The sequence below is a fragment of the Poromitra crassiceps genome, assembly GCF_964638095.1.
Source record: "Poromitra crassiceps genome assembly, chromosome: 2".
NCBI lineage: Eukaryota > Metazoa > Chordata > Actinopteri > Beryciformes > Melamphaidae > Poromitra > Poromitra crassiceps.
This window is the reverse complement of record NC_139624.1, coordinates 98,487,201-98,509,467: the sequence shown is the minus strand read 5'-3', so window position 1 is coordinate 98,509,467 and position 22,267 is coordinate 98,487,201. Positions and strand designations below refer to the sequence as shown.

Here is a 22,267-nt window from a genome sequence, read left to right as displayed (position 1 = left end):
GTCCTGTCCTGGTTTAAGTGCAAATATTTTCACATTTTTAGAATAACAGTAAAGACATTAAAACTATGAAATAACAAAGGGAATTATGCAGTGCCCCCAAAAAAGTTAAACAAATCAAAATCTTCTATTTTAGATTCACTGAAAAACAATGCCGATTTATTTTGCACATGATCTCACACATCTGAAAACTGTAAAGCGTTTTCATATATGTGTGTGTGTGAGATCATTGTTAGGCGGGGGTCAGGTGGTGGATTCATTCGCACACACTTGACGGCTTGAACACTGGATGCTTGGTAACTGGGAACCATAGGCGCTTGGTAACTAACTAGAAACAGCAACAGGCAAATTTGGAGACTGGGCCGAGGGCAGGCAGAGCTGACCGTATAGCTCTAGAACGTGACATCACATTGCGTAGACTCAGCTCGGCGCCGCTCACCAAACGTCTGGAAACCGAGACTACACATTGCGTTATGACATCATCAGTGAGAAGTGACATCACTAGTGGTACAAAAAGGCATGCACATCCAGCAGTGAAGAGTTAAAACCAGGTGCAGGACCGAAGTGAAAGTGATAAAATTAGAGTCCGCACACTGGTAGCTGCTCCCAAAAGTTTAATTGGAGACCACAAAAAATGTGTGACATTTCGGGGCAAAGCCCTTCCTCAGATAGTGTGCGGACTCTACTTTTTATCAATCATTACCTGGCCACCAGGCAGAGCCTTCTTGAACTGTATGACATAATCGACGATTTATGACATCTTCTAGGCTACAGTACCAACATCATCACCATGTAGTGACGTAGTCATAGAGAACTAGACATGACATTATCTAACAGTAAGCTATGTAGTGATGTAGTTATGACATCATCATCTAACAATCATGTGCAAAATAAATAAGCAATTTTTTGTGAAGTGTCCCTTTAAAGTAGCCACCTTGATGGAAATGGCAAATTGGAAAGAAATCCATAGGGTAGGCTAACATCAACTATTTGTCTATTAAACAACTCTCAAGCATTAAAGCAGTCTGGCAAACGAGACTAAAGCATAAGCATTTAGATACATTTCTTAAAAACCCAATGAAAAAATATAGCCTAGGCTACCTACATTCAATCAGGGTGTGTCCAATCTTTTATGACTTTAACTAGTAGCCTAATGAAACGCAACAGTCTTTTTTTCTCCCCTAGAAGTGAATCAGAAGTAAAACTAAAGTCATATTTCGGAACTAATTCAAGGACCCCAGGTGATACCCGGACCCGCAGGTTGGGAACCACTGCCTCTGTAGTCTGGGCACCTTCCACCCCGCTTTTTGTCATGGGGGCGTAAACCCCGGACCCAGAATTAACACCGGATGGCAATGCGCCTAACAACGTCTTTGTTGCCGTTAGCTTGACGCGGTGATGTTACCTAAACTAGAGTCTGATCAAAACAAAGCTAGCGTTACATAAAACAAAACGTTTATGCAATATGGCATCTCCGCCACCACCGCCTGACACACCGGTCAAAACGGTGAAAGAGGATTCTGATACTTGGGTCAAATTGTCAAGTTAACGTGAAAGTTGACGAGCTAGAAACGCTGCCATCCGGTCTAGGGCGGGCTCTAGGCTGGAACCAGTAGGGTGACAAAATCAATTGTGGGCGGGAGCCAGGCTCTTTCTCGCCGAGAAGAGCCTGGTGACGCGAGGTTACTGCCTCTGCCATTAGTTCAGACACCTGATTGGAGCACTGCAAGAGCGTTGTGTTGTGCGCACTACAAGCGTTTGCAACATCATATAATTGCAGCGCCGCAGAGCCCGCAGAGCCAGCTGGCTACGCCTCTTGACACTCTTGACACGGTCTGGCTACGCCTCTTGACACGGTCTGGTATACACATCACCCTTCAAAATAAAATACTCGTTGCTTTCTATCTTCCACACAAAATAAAATACTCGTTATTTTTCTCTTGATTTAAAGAATTACAAGAACAATTATGCTTTCTATCTTCCACACTGAGCGTAGTTAGGCTCGTTTTCAACTCACCCAACACATTTTGTTTTTCATATGTATATTTTATGGATTTGGAAAATGTTTCTAAATCCTTTTTAAAGGTTGTAGACAGAGTAGAGTTTTGCTATACAGTATTTACATTTCTGTATAAAATATTTGGTCAAAATAATTACATTGTTCATTAAAAATTATTTTTTTTTACCTTCAATGAATATTCAAAATTTGACAGTTTCAAGTATAAATGGTGGTAGTGCATCAATGCTATATTTAATCCATAAATTCAAATTAGACCAAAAGCTAGTAGCTAATCCAGTGAAAAACATAAATTATCTGTTGTCTCTATCTCTGTATTACAAAAATGGCAAGAATTACAATCAATATTAAAATTATTCTCAGGAATAATCCCCTTGTTGGAGTGGATATTGCGTTATAAGAGTGGGGGGCACAGGACCCCCTGGTGCGCAAGGTCCTGGAGGTGGGGGGTCTCTGCCGGAGGTGTGGTACCCGGGCAAGGTGAGGGGCAGGGCGGGTAGTGGAGGGGGACCTGCCTGGGTCTCTGGTGCCCAGGAGAGGGGCTCCAGGCCTGGGTAGTGGATGGGTGGTGATAGGGGACTTGCCTGGGTGTCTGGTGGCTGACAGAGGGGCCCCAGGCCTGGGTAGGGGATGGGTGGTGATAGGGGACCTGCCTGGGTCTCTGGTGCCCAGGAGAGGGGCTCCAGGCCTGGGTAGTGGATGGGTGGTGATAGGGGACCTGCCTGGGTCTGTGGTACCCGGGAGAGGGGCTCTTAGCCTGGGCAGAGGCAGTGTGGAGGTAAGGGGACCTGCCTGGGTCTGTGGTACCCGAGATAGGGGCTCTTAGCCTGGGCAGAGGCAGTGTGGAGGTAAGGGGACCTGCCTGGGTCTATGGTACCCGAGATAGGGGCTCTTAGCCTGGGCAGAGGCAGTGTGGAGGTAAGGGGACCTGCCTGGGTCTATGGTACCCGAGATAGGGGCTCTTAGCCTGGGCAGAGGCAGTGTGGAGGTAAGGGGACCTGCCTGGGTCTGTGGTACCCGAGATAGGGGCTCTTAGCCTGGGCAGAGGCAGTGTGGAGGTAAGGGGACCTGCCTGGGTCTGTGGTACCCGAGATAGGGGCTCTTAGCCTGGGCAGAGGCAGTGTGGAGGTAAGGGGACCTGCCTGGGTCTATGGTACCCGAGATAGGGGCTCTTAGCCTGGGCAGAGGCAGTGTGGAGGTAAGGGGACCTGCCTGGGTCTGTGGTACCCGAGATAGGGGCTCTTAGCCTGGGCAGAGGCAGTGTGGAGGTAAGGGGACCTGCCTGGGTCTGTGGTACCCGAGATAGGGGCTCTTAGCCTGGGCAGAGGCAGTGTGGAGGTAAGGGGACCTGCCTGGGTCTATGGTACCCGAGATAGGGGCTCTTAGCCTGGGCAGAGGCAGTGTGGAGGTAAGGGGACCTGCCTGGGTCTATGGTACCCGAGATAGGGGCTCTTAGCCTGGGCAGAACTGACACACACGAACTCTTAATGCGTTGTTGGACCGTGTCAAGAGGCGTAGCCAGACCGTGCCAAGAGGCGTAGCCAGACCGTGTCAAGAGGCGTAGCCAGCTGGCTCTGCGGGTCTGCAGTTAGATGTATCTCAGCGTTTGAGCACTGGCGAGGTACGCGCCCTGCACAGCCCTGCGCTCCTCCATAAATAGACGCGAGAGAAAGAAACAGTAACCGTGTGGTGGGTCTCCGAAGTGCCAGACAGTGACGTGGTCAATGATAACAACAAAACAAGTCTTTGAGATTAGCCTACACTTTCCCAGAGCTTTTACAGGGACTGCCAGTGATTTTCATGGAACATGGAGAGTCGCATTCGCAACCCGAGCAAGAATCGGAGGAGTCGCTGCCTGGCCATGGCTCTCTGCGCATTCCTCGGTCTTGTCGTTGTTATAGCCCTTTCACTGGGACTGACGATCAACGGAGCCGACACATTCAAGTCAACGTTCATTGCTAAATGTGAGGGCTTCGGAGGGAAAAGCAAAAGGTACGCTGTCGTGATATCCACTTTGTAGGCTAAATATGTTTTGGGTCAGTCAGCCCGAGGAAACTGAACCTCCCACACACTGGAAACTAAAAATAACAGTCACTACAACTTGAACGGCAGCCAGATACTGTATTTGTAAAGTATTATGAAAACCAATGACAGAAAACAAATCATCAGTGGGCGTTTGGTTTAAATTAATCTTTTGAGCTAATGTGAATGAGTCATTTACACTGGACGCTGGGGACATGTCTCCACCACCTGTTGAAATGGACTATTTTGTCCCCATCACTTTTTAAAGGCATCATTTTGGATTAAAAAAACAAGGGTTGATGCCAGATATGTCTCGCCCCCACAGTGGAGGATAAACACAAGTTAACTGTTAATTTACGCACCTCTTTGAATAGACCCTTCTCACGGGGCCATTTTGTGTCGAAAAGGCAATGTAAACACAGGTGCAAGCAAAACACTAATGAGGGTTTCCAACTTCCATGATTGGAATTTGGAAACCCTAATTGTTTTGCTTGCACCGGTGTTTATTCTGCCTTTTTGACACAAAATGGCCCCCGTGAAAAGGGTCTATTAGGCTGGGTTTACTCACCTATTTTCAGATCAACTTAACTATAGCAGTCAATGAGGGGAAACAAGGTGGGTAAAGTACTCATCTTGGATAGTTTACCCACCTCTGTATTGCCACCAATGATTGCCACTACACCCCTGCCTACCCCTCACATGAGTGGTGACTGTGAGGCACACAGTAAGCCTAGTAGTAGCCTACTTAAAACTACAAAACTTAAAGAGACTAAATTACCCAGGAGGTGGGGCCTCTCCCAACAGGGTGCTCACACAGGTGTTCTGCATTGCTCTGCATCCTGTCAAGTGGGGCTGATTGCCTTTTCTCCTGCCTACACACACACACACACACACACACACACACACACACACACACACACACACACACACACACACACACACACACACACACACAGAAAATGTAATCCCTCTTCCGAGGGGGGCGGGGGACGACGACAAAAATAGCTTGCACCGATAGCCTAAATGTTAAATAACAAATGAGAATGTTTTGAGGTATATTTGCACAATAAGAAAACATACAATACAATGTGAATATTCATAGTATTCCCATAATGTCAAGTATTTCCCTATAAACGCCATTACAGACCCTTTTCACAGGGGCCATTTTGTGTCAAAACGGCAGGGTAAACACAGGTGCAAGCAAAACAGTAATGAGGGTTTCCAACTTCCAATCATGGAAGCTGGAAACCCTCATTAGTGTTTTGCAGGTGATTGTTAATTTATTACAACCACCTGTTATTTTCCTACCAAGATGGGTCATGGCGTGTTCGTGTTGTAACAGAACACTATCAATAGGAGAAACAAAAATGCACATTTGTCAAAAACGTTATTCCTTTCAGTGTGTACTTTGTCATATTTACGGCAGTGACATTGTAGGCTATATTGTTATGGCTGGGCTGACTGACATGCACTGGTGCTTAGATGTGATATTGGCATTGTTCAATTGACATGGTGTTGCAGCTGAAGTGATGCATGGCGTTCTTGTGCGTTTTATGAGTATTTTTCATAATGTCAACTCTGTGATCCCTAGGCATGCCCTTTTGATGCACCGTTATGCTTTTTTTCTCTCGCTGTATTTATCCACTAGGCTACTGATTCCCCACATTACATTGCCTAAAATCGCATATGAAAGGAGGTGTTATGGTCTCATGTCTTCTGCACAGGCAGAGATGTGAGTGAGTTTCATGTCACACTGACACTGTGCAGTGTGCAAACGTGTTCAACTTGCAGGCGGTAATCTATTGGAAACATCTCACCCCACTGGTGAAGTTAACCCACAGTGTTGACTGACTCATACAGTACATGTAGGAGACAACTCAAACTCCCACCATGTTGTTTGATCTATTATGTCAAATACTGATTAAAAAAAATCATCTGAGCCCATCACTTGTCAATACAAAGTGACACCCTTGGAAATATGGAATAGCAAGTGGATGGGTTTCTCACATAACACAATGCTACCAGTTGCAGAAAGTGTAACTGGAATCACTCTATATCAGTGATACTCAACTGGCGGCCCCCGAATTTCTTTTTTACAGTGCACCTGAACGCAACATGCAAGATACCCGCTGAATAAGTGTCCAAATGTTCATGTCATTCTGGCCAATACTCGCACTTCTGTTATAGCATTTCAGTCTGGAATATGGAATATCTTTCAATAATCTATGATTTAGATGCTAAATTATCAAATACCGCCGTCTGCTCGCTATCCAGGCACTTATGTATGTACTTAACCTAACTAACTATCCGGTGTGCACAACATTGTCGGACTAAACTCCGGCTGACACCCCAAAAACCTACAATCCGCTACAGAAAAATGTATATTGTTTGTTTATTAACTGGCCCCTGGCCTTCTATCATTTCACGAAAGGGGCCCCCGGGCAAAGCAAGTTGAGTATCCCTGCTCTAGAGTCAATGAAAAGCTTTTGAAAGGCAATATGCTGCGTTTCTCTTAACTTACCTGATACACTATTGTCCTGAGTTCAACCTCACCCATGCACCTGATACTCCAGGCGAGGTGACGCAAAGGCCAAGAATTAATGGTAAACACTGATGTGGATCAGTATATTATTACAGGAAATTAAATGAAAAAGAACATGAATTAAACTTTTCATTTTTTGGTGAACTAATACCTTAATATGAATGCAGAAACATGAGCTTTTTATCTCCAAATGGTTTCATTTAATTTGCATCAAGAGGAAGCCCCCCAAGTATCTTTTCATCAAATGCAAACCAGCTTAATCATCCTTGTTTAAAAGGAAAATAAACTGTGATCCCAACAGAAGAGCACCGCTTCACAGGAAGAGATAAAAGGTCTTACTCCTACACTTGAATAGTCCTACTCTCTATTCAAAACAGAGCCACATTTCAGCTGCTTAACTCACATTTATTTTTTGCATCCCCCCCCCCCCTAGATATGACTGTCAGAAGATATGGGGTGTGTTTGAACAAGCGTATGTGGGGCGGGACCCATGCAAAGTCCCAATGGATGCCTACGACTCCCTCATTGCCACAACACCCTTTGATCCTACGTGCAACAGAGTAAATATCAGCCGACCCGGGACTCTCTTACACACCAACCAATCAGAAAAAAGGAAACAACTTCCTTTAGCTTCATGATAGCATTGTAATATGAACATTTTGTTTGTTTGTTTAGAGGATGTTCTGGAGCAAAACAAAAGATGTGGTCCATGACTTCACTGAGAAGAGAGACTGCTTTGTGACTATGGAGGACACCCTGCTGGGCTCGGTGCTGGATGGACTCAACTGGTGCGGAAAGGAGGGCAGCAACGGTAAGACTCTGAAATAGACCGCAAAATAGACTGACCAATTGTGCTGCAGGTTTGCATTTTAGTTTTTGTACCCGGTATTTGCGTAATGAAATGCAGCAAATGCACACAAAAAACAAGTACAGATTCTGTACAGCAGTGATTCTCAAAGTGGGGTCCGGGGACCCCCATGGGTCCTTGAGGGGATCCCAGGGGGTCCCCAGCAAGAAGAGGGATAATTATTCACTATAATTCCATCCATACGTATAGGGACCCTGGGACAATATCTTGAAATAGGGGTCTGTCGTCTAATTTGATGTGAAAAAAGTTTGAGAACCACTCCTGTACAGTAACGCACATGTCGGCTGGACGGCGGAGTGAGTGAGTTTGACCAAGTTGACAACTTAGTCAAAGACGCCCTCTAGATCAGTGTTTCTCAACTGGTGGGTCGCGACCCAAAGGTGGGTCGCGGGGCCATTTTGATTGGGTCGCGGACATTGGCCCAATTTTTTTTTTTTTTTTTTCCATATTTCATTTGAGTTAAATTCAGATTATTGAAACTGGATTAGCCTGACCAATTTTACTTGTTTAACAAGCTGAAGCATATGCTCTGCCTGTAATTCAAGAGAAGTCTGCCTTTTCATTTCATATTTAATTTGAGTTCAATTCAGATTATTGAAACTGGATTAGCATGGCCCCAGTTTAATTAAAAGTTATGACCAGTTTAACTAAAAAGCATATAGCCTGCCTGTGATTCAAGAAAAGTCTGCCTTTTTATTTCATATTAGTTAAATTCAGACTATTGAAACTGGATTAGCATGACCAGTAGCCTGTACTACGAAGCTAGTTTAATGCCTTATCCGAGTAAGTTTGAGTTTAAACCTGGTTTAGCCGTACTACAAAGCAAGTTAACTTTCAATCACCATGGCAACTGATGCTGCAAAGCTAACCTGGTCGCGACCAGGTTAGCTTCAGAGGATAAGATCAAAATCCATGACAGACCCATATAATCGGCTCTCTGGAGTCACTCACCGTTCATATAAGATCGCCATATGAAAAATAGATTGCAGTCAACTGAGAATATAACAAGAAAAACATTTGTGGCTCTGTATGCTACATAATTAAATTAAGCCTACTTACCACTTTATGTCTTAACAGCTCAACGATGCGTGGAGAAATATGATCACTAATCACCGCGGCGCATATCATGAATGGACCCTCAAATGGAGTGAGGGTGATATTCTCCTACATGCCAGAAAAGCCTATACATATAAAATAGATATGGGATAAATATGGATAGCCCCAATACTAAATATGCAGGCTATTCTTGCATCTTTCAGCTGGAAGTGTCCTGTAGGCTGTATGCCAATATATGAGCAAAAATAGGCTAGTTTTTATCAATGATAATATGCCCGCATCGTCTCAATTCAGTTCAGCAGTTTTCTCTTTTATAGTAGGCTATTAGGCTTTATACTAGGCTATTTTATATATGAATTATTCGATCAGTGCAACCACACACATGAGTGATAGAGATCATTATTCATTGAGCATGCGTTTCTAAATCTATGGTCTAAATAGGCTTACAGATTGTGGAAATGTATAGACTGAGACTGCTGTATCAATGTATGCAGCTGTATCAGACAGAAATCGCTGATCAAAGTAGCCTAAATCAAATGACTGATGTGAATACAAGCTGCTGCTTTAGACAGCCCTTCAGCAGACTATCCAACGCGGATTTTCATTCTGACATTAAATCGCGGATACATTAAATATCCGCTAAAACTCTGATCATGCACTGCGCTTTCATGGAACGAGGAAATGGGTGTGGAAATGGGTGTGGGCGTGGATCAACTCAGCTGTTCATAATGTGATTGGCCAGCGCACCTCTTTCGCGTGGACGCGCGCCTGTGCACGAGCGAAAAACGTGCGCGTGCACAGGCAGATCCCAGGTCCACTTACCTAGTAAAAAACCAGCGTCGTAGTATCAGTTAACTAGATAGCTTTGATCCTGTTCAGTCAAACCAGATCAAAGGGACTTATCGCGGATCTGTTAAACTAGTTTCGTAGTACAGGGCTCAGGTTAACTTGTTTTATTATTATTATTATTATTATTATTATTATTATTAACTTGTTTAAAAACATATAGGCATGTAATTCAAGATAAGTCTGCCTTTTATTTCATATTTCATACAGTTCAAATAAGACTTTCTGAGCATGACCAGTTTGACTTAAAAACATATAGGCCTGTAATTCAAGTCTGCCTTATTTCAATTGGTTTTTAGCCCATGTTGCACTTCTGTTGCACTTTTTTGTTCATTTGAGGTCTATAACAGTGCATGAAGGCATTGTGTATTAAATTAATGCGCTATTTTTTGTGCAATAAATTTGAGTGGTTTAAAAAAAAATCTGAAATTTGGGTCGCGACTTCATGACAAGGAAAATAGTGGGTCCTGAGGCTACACCAGTTGAGAACCACTGATCTAGATGCCATCTGACAAAGTGCATCACTTAGAGCGATGACTAGAATGAATGAAGCCTATTATACCCACGGATATACTATAAGGTCCATCAAATCGCTGTGAAATTTAGTTTTCACGATCTATGCAAAACACTCTTTCTGCACTTCTTTGACTTTGCATGCTTTGGAAATATCACCCAAAATGACATGGGTATAAATGCAAATGCTGATATTATTGTATTCATTATGACTGCTAGTCAATGTACAGACGTCTCTGCCATGTGGTGTTCTGAGATCTCATACTTGGTAGTTGATTGAAGTCTGCAAAAAAAAAAAAAACTAGCAGAGATATTAACTCATTGAGTGCCAATGACGTCTAAAGACGTCAATTCAAATAGTAACGTAGAGTGCCAATGACGTCTAAAGACGTCAATTGCGTTTTTTTTGACGGTGGGACGTGGATCAAAGCCTGATGCATCTCCTGTAAAAGTATGGGGGATGTTGAAGGTGTATAAGCTATTTTACGGACCCATTAGGTGGCGACAGTGCTCTCCGGATTAGAGAAAGATGAGGAAAAAAGAGTAGAAGAAGCCTGGGGAAACGGAAACCGATGCATGCTGTAACGTTAGCTGTGAACAGCAGCCAATCTGCTCCCACAATTGAGCCCCTCCGTCTCCGCTGCGATAGCCCCTCCACATGATTAGTTGCCAGAAAAGGAGCACCCGACACCAGCGTCTTTCTGAAAAGCCAAATCATTCTCAGCTGGAAGCGCTGGGAGCCGGCGCACAAAAACGGCAGAACGCTGTGAAAATAGGCTGGGTGCAGCCAGCGCACTTTGAAACGTGCAGCAGAAAATTCATGCAGCAGAGAGCCACCAGCGACACTCCCACGGAGGAGTTTGCAGTTGAGGGGGGTGGGGCACGCAGGGCACCATACAACACCGACCCAGACAGCAGGCTCGATGGACAGATTGGCAAACACAAGCTGGAATACCTGATGCCCACCAGCAGTAAATCAAGACCAGCAAGAAGGTGTAGGGTTGCAGCTAAAAAATATTATTTTGCCATCAAAATTCCTTTGTTTTCGCTGTTTTATTGAAGAAAATTATTTTTGAGGTGTCACTACATCAGAAAATATTAGCTTCAGTGTCAGTGATGTGCTTGAAATGCTTCATTTCACAAAAGTCTCATTATCTCAGCTTCTAGTTTGAAACGTCTGTTTTTGGTGAAACCAACCTATCTTCTACTGCTCATAACTAAAGAACGGAAAATGATATCAATAAACTTTTTTTTGCTGATGATACAAGAGAGTCTCATCGTTCTTTGGGCGTGTTCGGTGTTTACATACTGTAGTAATATCACACAATATTCTGTGGGTCTTGAGAAATCACTGAAAACGCTCTGAAAGGGCTGGCACTGGGAGCATCCGTTTTCCAGAAGTGGCTGGCAGCCAATGAGTTAAGGTCTCGTGAGTGAGTAAACCTCACGAGACCTCAAGAGATGCTCTACGACAGACACTAGAGCCCATGGGTTTTAGCCTCCTTGCTAGAGCGTCTGCCTCCCATGCCGGAGGTTCCAAGTTTGATGCCCAGCTGCGGGGGATTTACAACGTAGGTTACACTTAGGCCACGCCCCATCTGAGACTCGCTGTTGCTGTGTGTGTGTGTGATCTTAGAAACCTTCACTACTGACTGCCCAGGATGGTCGGCCTGTGACAACAACCCCGTTCGCTCGTTCTGGAACAGAGGCTCCGCCGCAGTAAGTGTCCAACAATGCAGTCATCCAACAACACTGATATATAACATGAAGGTCTTAAAGTGATGCAGATGTCTGCCTGCTTATACGTTCTCGTGATGGAGAGGAGAGGAAGACTCCCTCTGCCTGGCTCTGCATCAATGGGCCTTTGTGTGGGTCTCCATGGAGGCACATTGCTTAGCTCTCCCCTGAGTGAGCAGCGTCCCACACGTTCACACTTTCACATTCACTGTTGTGATAGCAATGCAAAGCAACAACACTAGGCACGTTTACATATTATTATATATTATTATTATTATTTTCTAAATATGCACACAGACAAAGTGGAGATTTTCAATACGCCAGAGAACCCCCGCACGGAGTAGGCTATGAAAGCTCCAAATGTTTGCTTTTCAGGATTCCACGTCTCATTTCCATGCAACAGTCCATATGTCTGGCATAATTCACACAGGCTACCGATATAATATTACGGTATGAATTTATTTTTCACCTCTCAGGTTGTATTCATCACTTTTGCGCATGTAACATAGCCGTTCAATTATATGCGTTGCTGCATGTGAACACCAGATCCTATGAAATCACATCACATGTAAACAGTTGACCTGAAATCTTCAAACCGATTGATTTCAATCAGATTGAGGAAAAAGTGTGCATGTAAACACAGCTACTGTTTGTGTGACATGAGTTTACATTTCATACATGCCAGTGTGGGAGGATATTTCCGCCCAACACGGCTGCAAGATCACAGTGACTTGAACACAGCAGGGGGGAGAATACAAATGTGTACAGGATGGATCAAACTGTTTGGTAAATGTGACTTTGTGATTAATGGGTGTCTGAAATTAGTCAAACACTAGGGCTCACCCTTTCTGCCAAGACAAATATTTATTTTTTTATCTGGCAAATAAATGGATGAATTACTATGAATATAATTTTGAATTGTTAAATAAATTAAATAGAAATCAGTTATTTCTCGTCCTGTCTTTTAAATATGATTGTAAACATTATAGCATAAAGCAATTAACAGCAAAGGGGGTTGTGCATTTCTCTGACATTGTCTCCATGTGCGTAGTTTGCAGAAACTGCCTGTGGTGACGTAACAGCGATGTTGAATGGCTCCATCGTCACACCGTTCAGTCCCACAAGGTAAGCTGCACTACAATTCCCCTTATTGACAGCACTTTATGTAAGTTAAGTCATTTCATATATACCTTCTCTCTCATGCAATATGGTAGGAGGGAGTCACTAAAGGTCTACAAGTATCTTGTACCCAATTAGCCTTAAACTGTCATGTCCCTGCTATGAATCATTTTTATAGCTACGGATTCCTTTGGCAGTTACTTCCCCCGACCAATTTGCAATTAAATTAAGTGAGGGGGAAAATCCATTCAGAAGTTCCACAGCAGGAGAATAATGCTTTGACATGACTACGGGTGCTTTAATTACTGTAACACTTTAGGAGCAATTTAAAACGGCGCATAATCCACAGTAGAGTACAAACAGGGATAAACTGACTGGTGGAGCACCTGAATAAAACACCCTAAGCATAATTACTCTGTGATGCCCCCCTCCTCGCAAGAAAAACACACAAATGCAACCAGAACTATGAAATAACAGTATATCAGACTATAGAACTAACTATTCATAGCTTTCAAGGGGCGTTACGTGCTGCCGGGAACGCCCACCTGACGGTCAAAAAAAAAACTTGTTCATTCCGCTGCCAGCCGAGTCGACTAGTTTCTCACGCTGTGTTTGTTAAGCCGTTTGTACACACGTCTTTGCGGCCAACATTTCATCAAAGGTAAGCTCAAGTAACGTTACAATAATGATTAAAATACCCCGTTAACATTACTTGAGCTTACCTTTGATGAAATGTTGCCCGCAAAAACGTGTGTACTTTGATGGTAGAAAAAAAGCCATTTGCCCTCCCCAGCGACTGAACCACATCTAATTGCACAAATCCACAACCTCCTCCTTTCTGAGTTTTCTTTCTCCGACGGGATTCTGTAAAAGCACAAGCCAGGCGTGTCTCCTCGTCGGTTAGTGCAACTGATAGCACAACAGGTATCCAGCATTTTGGCTGAACAAACACAGCGTGAGAAACTAGTCGACTCGGCGGGCAGCAGAATGAACAAGTTTTTTTTTTGACCGTCAGGTGGGCGTTCCCGGCAGCACGTAACGCCCCTTGAAAGCTATGAATAGAACAGTAAAAAAAGAAGAAAGAAAAAAGGCCCAAACCTTCTTAAAATCATTTTCATTCCTTTTTCATCGACAGATTAAATGTATTCTAATAGAGAAATTAAATGCTGCAAGTGATACAGCACATAATGTAAGATGGCTCAAACTGTTACATGTCCAGTAACACACGATAACACACAGGAAGTGTAATGCTGTTACATGTCCAGTAACACACAATAACATACAGGAAGTGTAATGCAGGTTATTTTCTCTACATTACAGATGTCCCCTAAACGCCTCACAGCATCTGCTATATTCCCATGCTCCCTGAATGCCTCATGCAGGCTACTGCATTTAGCACTGCTGTTGTTTGTTTATTTGCTGCGTCGCTTGTAGTTTTAAACAGGGAGAATCACCACCACAGCTAGTTCAAAACAGGGCATGCCAAACTGGCCGTGTGGATAGTTCATTTTAGAAGGGCTGTTACGACTAAACTGCGGGGCATCCACGGTACTGTCTGTTTGACCGTGATAATAATAATAATAATAATACATTTTATTTGGAGACGCCTTTGAAAACACCCAAGTTTGCCGTACAGTGCATAAAAGAGACAAAAGATCATACTCAGGTAAAAACAAGTATAGAAACTTCGGGAGTGCGCTGAGGCGGACCTGACTGAGTGCAGTGCCCTGTTTTCATGCAATTCGGACGCGAAACACGTTCAATATTTGAACATTTGTGTTCAATTCTGCGCTCCTTCAAGCTCCAGCTGATCTGGGTGGGTCGCTCTGTGTAGAGAGCTGCAAACCCGAGGGTACCCTCACGGGCCCCTCGGGCCGACCAAAACGGGCCGAGGCCGGGCTTGTTTTTTATTTATTTTTTATTAATAGGTCCGGGCCGGGCCGGGGTCGGGCCGTTTCAATAATTAAATTAAATAATGTTGTATTAGCGTACTCGCTTGATTTGACACAGCAGAGCACAGTCAGACAAAGAGGAGCAGTGCACAGACACTCCCCCAGCCACACAGTCACACACACAGACCCTCACGTGACGTTAGTAGCTGTAGACAGCTCCCGAAGAGAGATAGAGAGAAAAAACAAGCCGTTTGTGCCGTGTCCGTCCATGTACAGCGAGCAGACAGCTCCCGAACACAGAGAGAGAGAGAGAGAGTCAAATAGAGAGACAGACAGAGAGAGGCTGCGCAGGACGGCCGCGCGGCGACGCAGCACGCGGAACAGAGAGGGAGAGAGATGTGTCATTATATCGTAATATTGGCTTCGGGCCTCGCAACGGGCTCGGGCCAATTAATTTTATAACTCCTCCGGGCCGGCACGGGTCTGCATGTCACGGGCCGGGGAGGGCTCGGGCCGAAATTTCAGGCCCGCGCAGCTCTCTAGCTCTGTGACAGTAAGTGAGAAAAGTAAACATTGCTTTAAGTAGGGTCATTGAGAGTGAATGGTCGAGAATGAGGGGGGTAAAGTAAACATTGGAGAGACGGCAGCATGAAAGGAGCAGAGAATAGTAGGAGAACATGTATTTGTAAGCTGAATAAGCAGCATTAATATTAAAGTCTGTCATGAATAAAATCAAGGGGAAATAATCAGTAGAGCTCAGTGATCTTAGTTAAGTGAGAGATTTCTAAGAGATTTTTACGTGGCTATAATGGTAAGATATAATGAGTCACGCATTCAGAAATAATATCCTCTAGGGCCACGCCACTTCCGGGAACCCCCATCCTGTGAAAGTAGGGTTCCCAGAGTAAAACCTGGCCATTTCCACCACTGCTTATGGATGAGCATCATCTGCTGCATGCCATCGAGAACCGTTGGTCGGATCGACTATTGTGGGCCCTATTGTGCAGTGCAGTGCCCTATTTTCGTGCAATTGGGCATAGCGCCACCTACTGGCAACACAAATAGCGCTTTATCTCGATAGCCATTCATCTGATCGACTTCAAACTTGGGGAGTACGCTCCTGGGAACCTGACATAGAACAGTGCCTAATTCTATGTAATTCGGCACAGCGCCACCTACTGGCAATACAAAAAGTGGTTTATCTTGAGAACCGTTCATACGATTGACTTCAAACTTGGGGAGTGTGCTCCTGGGAACTCGAAGTAGTGCAACGCTGAATTTCTTGCAATTTGACATAGCGCCACCTACTGGCAACACAAAAAGCAGTTTATTTCTAGAAACATTTGTCTGATTGACTTCAAACTTGGGGAGTGCGCTGCTCGGACCCTGATGGAGTGCGGCAATTTGGACTTATTCCAGGACTGTCTGTATGTCTGTCCTTCGCGTATCTCAAGAACCGTTTGTCAGATCGACTTCAAACTTGCAGTGTGTGTGCGGAGGGGAAGCGCCCATGGGGTGGTGCAGGGGGGAACAGGCATGGCACTAGTATTTAAAATAAGAGGAGCACAGATTAAAGAAAAGACATGTGGACAGACAACATAGATTGAGTGATGTACTGTATTATGATTAAAGTCAGTATGCCAGTTTGAACAGGTGGGTTTTGAGGTGGGATTTGAATGTGGTTATGGAGTCAGACTGTCTGATGTGTGGGGGCAAGGAATTCCAAAGTCTGGGTGCAGTGCAGCTGAAGGCCCTGGCACCCCATGGTACTGAGGCGAGAAGGGGTGACGGTGAGGAGGCCAGCTGAGGAAGAGCGCAGGGAGCGGGAAGGGGTGTATTCTTGGAGGAGGTCAGAGAGGTAGGTAGGGGCTAAGTTGTGTAGGGCTTTGTATGTGAGCAGGAGATTTTTGTAGTCAATCCGGTAGTGAATGGGGAGCCAGTGGAGTTGAATGAGGACAGGGGTGATATGGTCAGATGATTTAGTGCGGGTGATGATCCGGGCAGCTAAGTTCTGAATGATTTGGAGTCTGTTGAGCAATTTGGTGGGTAGGCCAGAGAGAAGAGTGTTGCAGTAATCGATCTGGCATGTGACAAATGTGTGGATGAGGACTTCAGTGCTGTGTTGGGACAGGGATGGGTGGAGTCTGGAGATGTTGCAGATGTGGAAGAAAGCAGACCGGGTGATGATTTTTATGTGGGGTGCAAAGGAGAGGGTGCTGTCCAGAATGACGCTGAGGCTCTTGACTTGGGTGGAGAAGGGAACAGGGAAGGCGTCAATGATGATGTAAGGGGCAGTGGTGTTTTGAGCTTTGGAAAGGGTGTTTTTGGAGCCGATGAGCAGGGCCTCGGTTTTATTAACCTCAGGAAGTTCCTGCTCATCCAGCTCCTGATGCCCTGGAGGCATGCGTTGAGGGTGGTGGGGGGAAGAGCGGTGGTGGGTTTGGTGGAGATGTAGACTTGGGTATCATCAGCATAGCATTGAAACTGGACACCATGGTGACGGAGGATTTTACCCACGGGGAGGAGGTACGTGATGAATAGGAGTGGATCCAATACTGACCCCTGGGGGACACCCAGTGATGTAATTCCTGCCCTGGATGATGCCCATCGGCACTTGGGGCCCTACGCACAATGCGTGATGCGCGTGTGCCTAGTGAACACTATGAACACTATGAATGTCTAATCTTTTCCAAAGGAGAAGATGGGTCACATGACATGCAAATGCGAAAAATGCGTTTCCATTACACTTTTGCGATAAACTGCTATATCGACACGTCTGAGAAACCACCTCATGAGAGCGCAAAAACGTTTCGCGATATTTGGGAGGTTTTTCGAAATTTACGTGTTTCCATTACCCACTTTCTATTGCGATATTTAGGTTTTGTGCATTTCTGACGGTAATGGAAACACGACTACTGTTGTTCATCTTACTTTAGCGTTCCTAGTCAAAGCCTTCCGACCGTAGTCTAGATGGCCCAAGGAATGAAAGACGAAATATCCACTTTTGCTCATGATGAAGCTGGAAAAGTTTCCTTTGTGGCTGTGTATTCTTATTCAGTTCAGTTGACACATGCCGTTTTTACACGTTTTTTCCCCGTTCTCTAGCAGCTGCATGTTGACTGTTGACCCATGTCAAGTTAGCAAACATAAAAACCACTACTTCCTGTTATAACTTTCAAAAGAAAATAATGTTTGAAGCATTTTCTGATGTAAAAAAAACTGAAGTGAATGTTTTGTTCACAGTTGCACACAATGAGAAGCTTAAAACCCCTTTACAAACAAAAGATTTAAATAATTTTAATAGAATGTTTTGTACAGTCATCTACTGTATTTCTAACTTGAAGGACTTAAAATAGTGATAATAATTTATTCATCCCCACTTATTAGACACTATTTCTGATGATAAAATTAGCGTAAAAAGCAAAACACAGAATTCAGAAAAATTAAAATGGAAAAAACTGAATTTGGGAAAACAAATTAATGGAATTTTGAAAAAAATAAAACCGATTTCATATGGCTCTATAGAAGAAATAAAGTTCTATAACTTATATATTGGATTCCAATACATATGATTACAAAATCTGATACTGTAGTATGCCGCCCAGGAGCAAAGCTCATACAATATTTGTATGGCTCTTGTCATGTGGGGAATCACCAGCAACAAGCCCATAACAGATTTGTCTTGAGCTTAAAAGCCCAGTTTACACCAAAGATTCGCAACGAGACTAAACCGTTGCAGAGAAAGTTGCAGTGGTGTAACCTGGCCAGTCTCATCCCCACTCCAGCCGGCTGACGCCGTCGCCAGCAATTCAGCTTGTCAAGTCGCAGGGGCTGGCTGCAAGTAGTTGGCTTAAGAAGAAGTCCTTGCTCAGTGAACAGCTAAAGATAATATTTTAGTTGCTGCAAGACACCATAACACTAAGTCTGATTTGAGCATTTTGGGATTCAGGGACACAGTATTTATTTGGTTAAGAAATAACAAGAAGAAATACTGATGACATATTTTTGATCATCGGAGTTAGATCTTCTGTAAATATGATTATATTTTAACCATCTGCAGTTTGGTTTAACATTTCACACCGTAACCATGGTTTACAACGAGTGAGCCTCTCAACTCCAATACCTACATCTACCACTGGAAACTGTCCACGTCACTACTCATAATAATCAATAAATTCTAATCAGTGAAAATAAGATAACATAGATGCAAGGTCACAAACTAGAAACGACAGTCCATGAACCCAAAACAAATATCATAAAAACAAACATAAACAAAGCGTATGGCTATTAAAAGGGAAGGTTCACCATTTTAGGGACCTGTCTGTGACAGGCAAATTCAAACCCAGATGCAGAAACACTGAGGCAGTTAACAGTGGAGGTTACTGTCAGTCAAGCAAACAACACAGGCAATAAAAGGGTGCAGACAAAGCAGAGTGTTTGATAGCCAGTAGAGAGAGCTGGGCACAAACACACTACTGGACAAATCTGGCAAAGACAAAAGAAAGTGAGGGAGGAGCTGCAGGGGCCGCGCTATTAATGAAAGATCTGATACAGGACCTAGAAACATAACACATAGACAAGACACACGGGTGAGGCAATAGAACCGCTCCTTTGACTCTGTAGACTGAATCAAGTCAGCTGATGACGTTAAACAGTGTTTTACACGTGTGCTTGTTTGCATGTAACCTCGCGTCACCAGGCTCTCTCAGAGGAGAGCCTGGTCCGCATTACTACAGGCAGGAAGACCCGCCCCTTCTTCCTGTGGATCTTCCGCTTTGTGTGCCGCAGTGTTTTCGTTCCCCCATTTTACCGTTTTGACCTGTGTGTCAGGCGGTGATGCCATTATTTGGTTTTAGTTGTTTGTTTTTTTTTTTTAGCTTTTAGGGTAGCTAGATACTAGATACTCGCGTCGCCCATGTTTTCTGAGCAGAACGCAAGGATTGAGCGGAATATTTTCCTGGAATACAGCACTTTGGTTTCGGGCGGATGTCGGTGTCCCGTTTGAATTAGTTTGAATTTTAATTTGAGTTTCAGTCCAAAATGACACATCTACCATTCAAGTCAGATTTCTATGGCATGCATGCAAAACAGATATGTCACTTTTGAAGTTATAAACTGTTGTTTTTTTATGTTTTTCTCCTAATACAGTATCACATTTTGGATTGAAACCCTACTGCTGTTTCATTATTAGTGCAGAATAATTTGTTCATATCAGCCTCCATCCATACAGGCAAGACAGGGCCAGGAGAGTGGTCCTCACAGTGTTGAGTCTATAGCCACTTTCACACAGAGATAGCGCAATATTGCCATTCAGAAGGCCCGCAATGCCGGCAGCCTTGCCACATAAATTGTTTTCACACAGAGACAAGCAGCCCCACCATATTTCCGCCCCGGGGTGTGCTTTCAGGTTACATCCACCCCTCCTGGATTGAAATGAAGGGAGGGGAGGCATTTCCACCCAGCTCCTCCTAGTACCCTAAATGAATATTTTCATAGCTTAGTGTAGCCTAGCTATTGTAGCCTAGCTATTGTATGATGAACTAATTCATTCAACAACCAAACATCGCCGATGTACGCCAGCAGCTCTCAACGTGCAGCTGGTCGTTGAGAACATCAAAGGATAAAACTCATAAAAGAGGAGTCTGATGAGTGCCCACCTTAATACTGTATGCCCACAACGCAGAAAGTGTTCTCCACATGCAGCATGGTAACAAGGCTATCAATATTCATCTGATCGCCTTTATGGATCACAGATGCACCATCATGTATTAGGTACAAGGCTAATTCTTATCTTTTGGTTCCAGTTTTTTGTAAAGCAAATTATTCTCATGAAGTAGCCTAATTAGCGTCCGTTCTGAAAGCGGATGTCCGCATAAACAGCTGCAGTCTGCATAACATTACTCGTCGTCGGGGGAATAGTAGGCTATAATGCACATGACTACTGTAATGTTAGTTGTTTTTGGAACGCACAACAGGCTAGACAGATTGCAGTTCTGGAGCTGGTTTCCCCAATTGGGATTGTTTTGAGGAGATACTGAAGAACAGAGGGAATATATCCTCAGACCGACTCACCACAGACAGATGCACGCCTGAGACATCCTCTGAAGCGTATTATTATATCTGTTAATTTTGCCTACTAATGTCAACATCGTTTGAGCATAAATGGCCTAACCTGCTCACTCATATGGTGTAGGCACGGAGCATTCCTCCTGGCACCCCTGTTGCAGTCATGATTGTATAGGCTACTTTTTTTTTTACTTATGCCTTTCTTGCTGTGTGAGGTGGTTTCCCCCTGTAATTTGTTTATGAATGAGCTGGCCATTCGCATTTCACTCCTACGCTTTCAGGTGGAAGCGGGATGGAGCCCGACCCGGCGCTATGACAACCTCCACTGGCGGAACGAAAGGCATAACACAATTATCCACGACTCCGCTTTCCTCACGTTCACATCGGAGACGCGGATTACACATCCCGTAACATTTACCGCTTTCAAGGCCGGTGTGAAAGCGGCTTGTGTGTAACTGTATAGCAGCCCTACTGAGCTTTGGTGTCATCTCTCTAAGTCATGGTGTTTTATTCTTGTCAGTATTTTCGCGAGCATCGAGGTGAAGAGATTCAACTCCACCACCATGAAGAGCCTGACGGTTGTGCTGGTCACCCAGGACAACACTGTGTAAGCTTTCCACGTTCTAATCAGCTTTCTGTGACTATTAGTTTTCTTTGAATCATGAATTATGTATGTACTGTATGTGAATCTGCTGCATCTGGGGAACTCCAAAATAGTCTTCCACAATGGTGGTTTTGGTTGGAGAGGAAGGACACGCTTGAATTGTGCAAACTGATAATGAAGTCATCTTTCTCGTCAATCCTCTTTCCTGTTTATGTCTTCTTTAGGTCAAACTGTACAAATGCGTCTTTAAAGGACTTAGAGAAAGAACTGGATCGAGGAATTAAATACAATTGCAAGGAAGTGACTGAGTAAGTGTGTGTGTGTGTGTGTGTGTGTGTGTGTGTGTGTGTGTGTGTGTGTGTGTGTGTGTGTGTGTGTGTGTGTGTGTGTGTGTGTGTGTGTGTGTGTGTGTGTGTGTGTGTGTGTGTGTGTGTGTGTGTGTGTGTGTGTGTTACACAAAGTTCATGTCCTTACACAGCAGCTTGATTTGTTGTTAATCCGCCTCATCCTGTAGATCCAGGATCCAAGGCTGCGGCTCTGATCCAGGCGTGTCATGTGGAGCCTGTTGGTGAAGGCTCCGTCATGTTTGTCCAGAGTTTGTTTTCATTAGATTCCAAACTTTGCAAATTCATGAATGTATTGTATGATATTTTGTACAGTTTAAATATATTTTGTACTTGTGGACCAACTTGATCTTTAGCATGATCAGCGTTGTTTTACAATGCAGAAATTTTACATTTTCGAAAATATATTTTTACACAGAACTCATTGATGCATAATATGACAATAGCTTTTGTATTTTTTGGTGAAAGGGATCTCTGGTAAAATCTAGGTTAGATATCAGTGCTGCTATCTCACACTTCTTACTTTGCGAAAATGTGAAAAATGTTGGAATAAAAGGTTGAAATAAACTGCTGTTGTGAAATTATCTTTGGTTTTGACTAAACTGTGGTAATGATTTCCGTTGTGAAATAACATCATGGACATC

The 22,267-nt window shown here is 43.9% G+C and overlaps 1 protein-coding gene across 1 annotated transcript; it reads left to right on the top strand.

The window, feature by feature from the left end:
- Positions 1-3,688: 3,688 nt before the first annotated feature.
- On the top strand, positions 3,689-22,131 carry LOC310792540 (ADP-ribosyl cyclase/cyclic ADP-ribose hydrolase 1-like). The gene is made up of 8 exons (XM_083654229.1): positions 3,689-4,006; positions 7,012-7,138; positions 7,254-7,389; positions 11,498-11,580; positions 12,650-12,723; positions 21,196-21,282; positions 21,504-21,587; positions 21,794-22,131. Exons 1-8 carry the CDS (start codon positions 3,822-3,824, stop codon positions 21,849-21,851), a joined length of 834 nt encoding a protein of 277 aa, XP_083510355.1. The 5' UTR covers positions 3,689-3,821; the 3' UTR covers positions 21,852-22,131.
- Positions 22,132-22,267: the final 136 nt, after the last annotated feature.

Coding starts and splice junctions, on each gene's coding strand:
- LOC310792540 (XM_083654229.1), top strand. CDS start 3,822: ATGGAGAGTCGCATTCGCAACCCGAGCAAGAATCGGAGGAGTCGCTGC. Junction 4,007..7,011: donor TTCGGAGGGAAAAGCAAAAG/GTACGCTGTCGT, acceptor CCCCCCCCCTAG/ATATGACTGTCAGAAGATAT. Junction 7,139..7,253: donor TTGATCCTACGTGCAACAGA/GTAAATATCAGC, acceptor TTGTTTGTTTAG/AGGATGTTCTGGAGCAAAAC.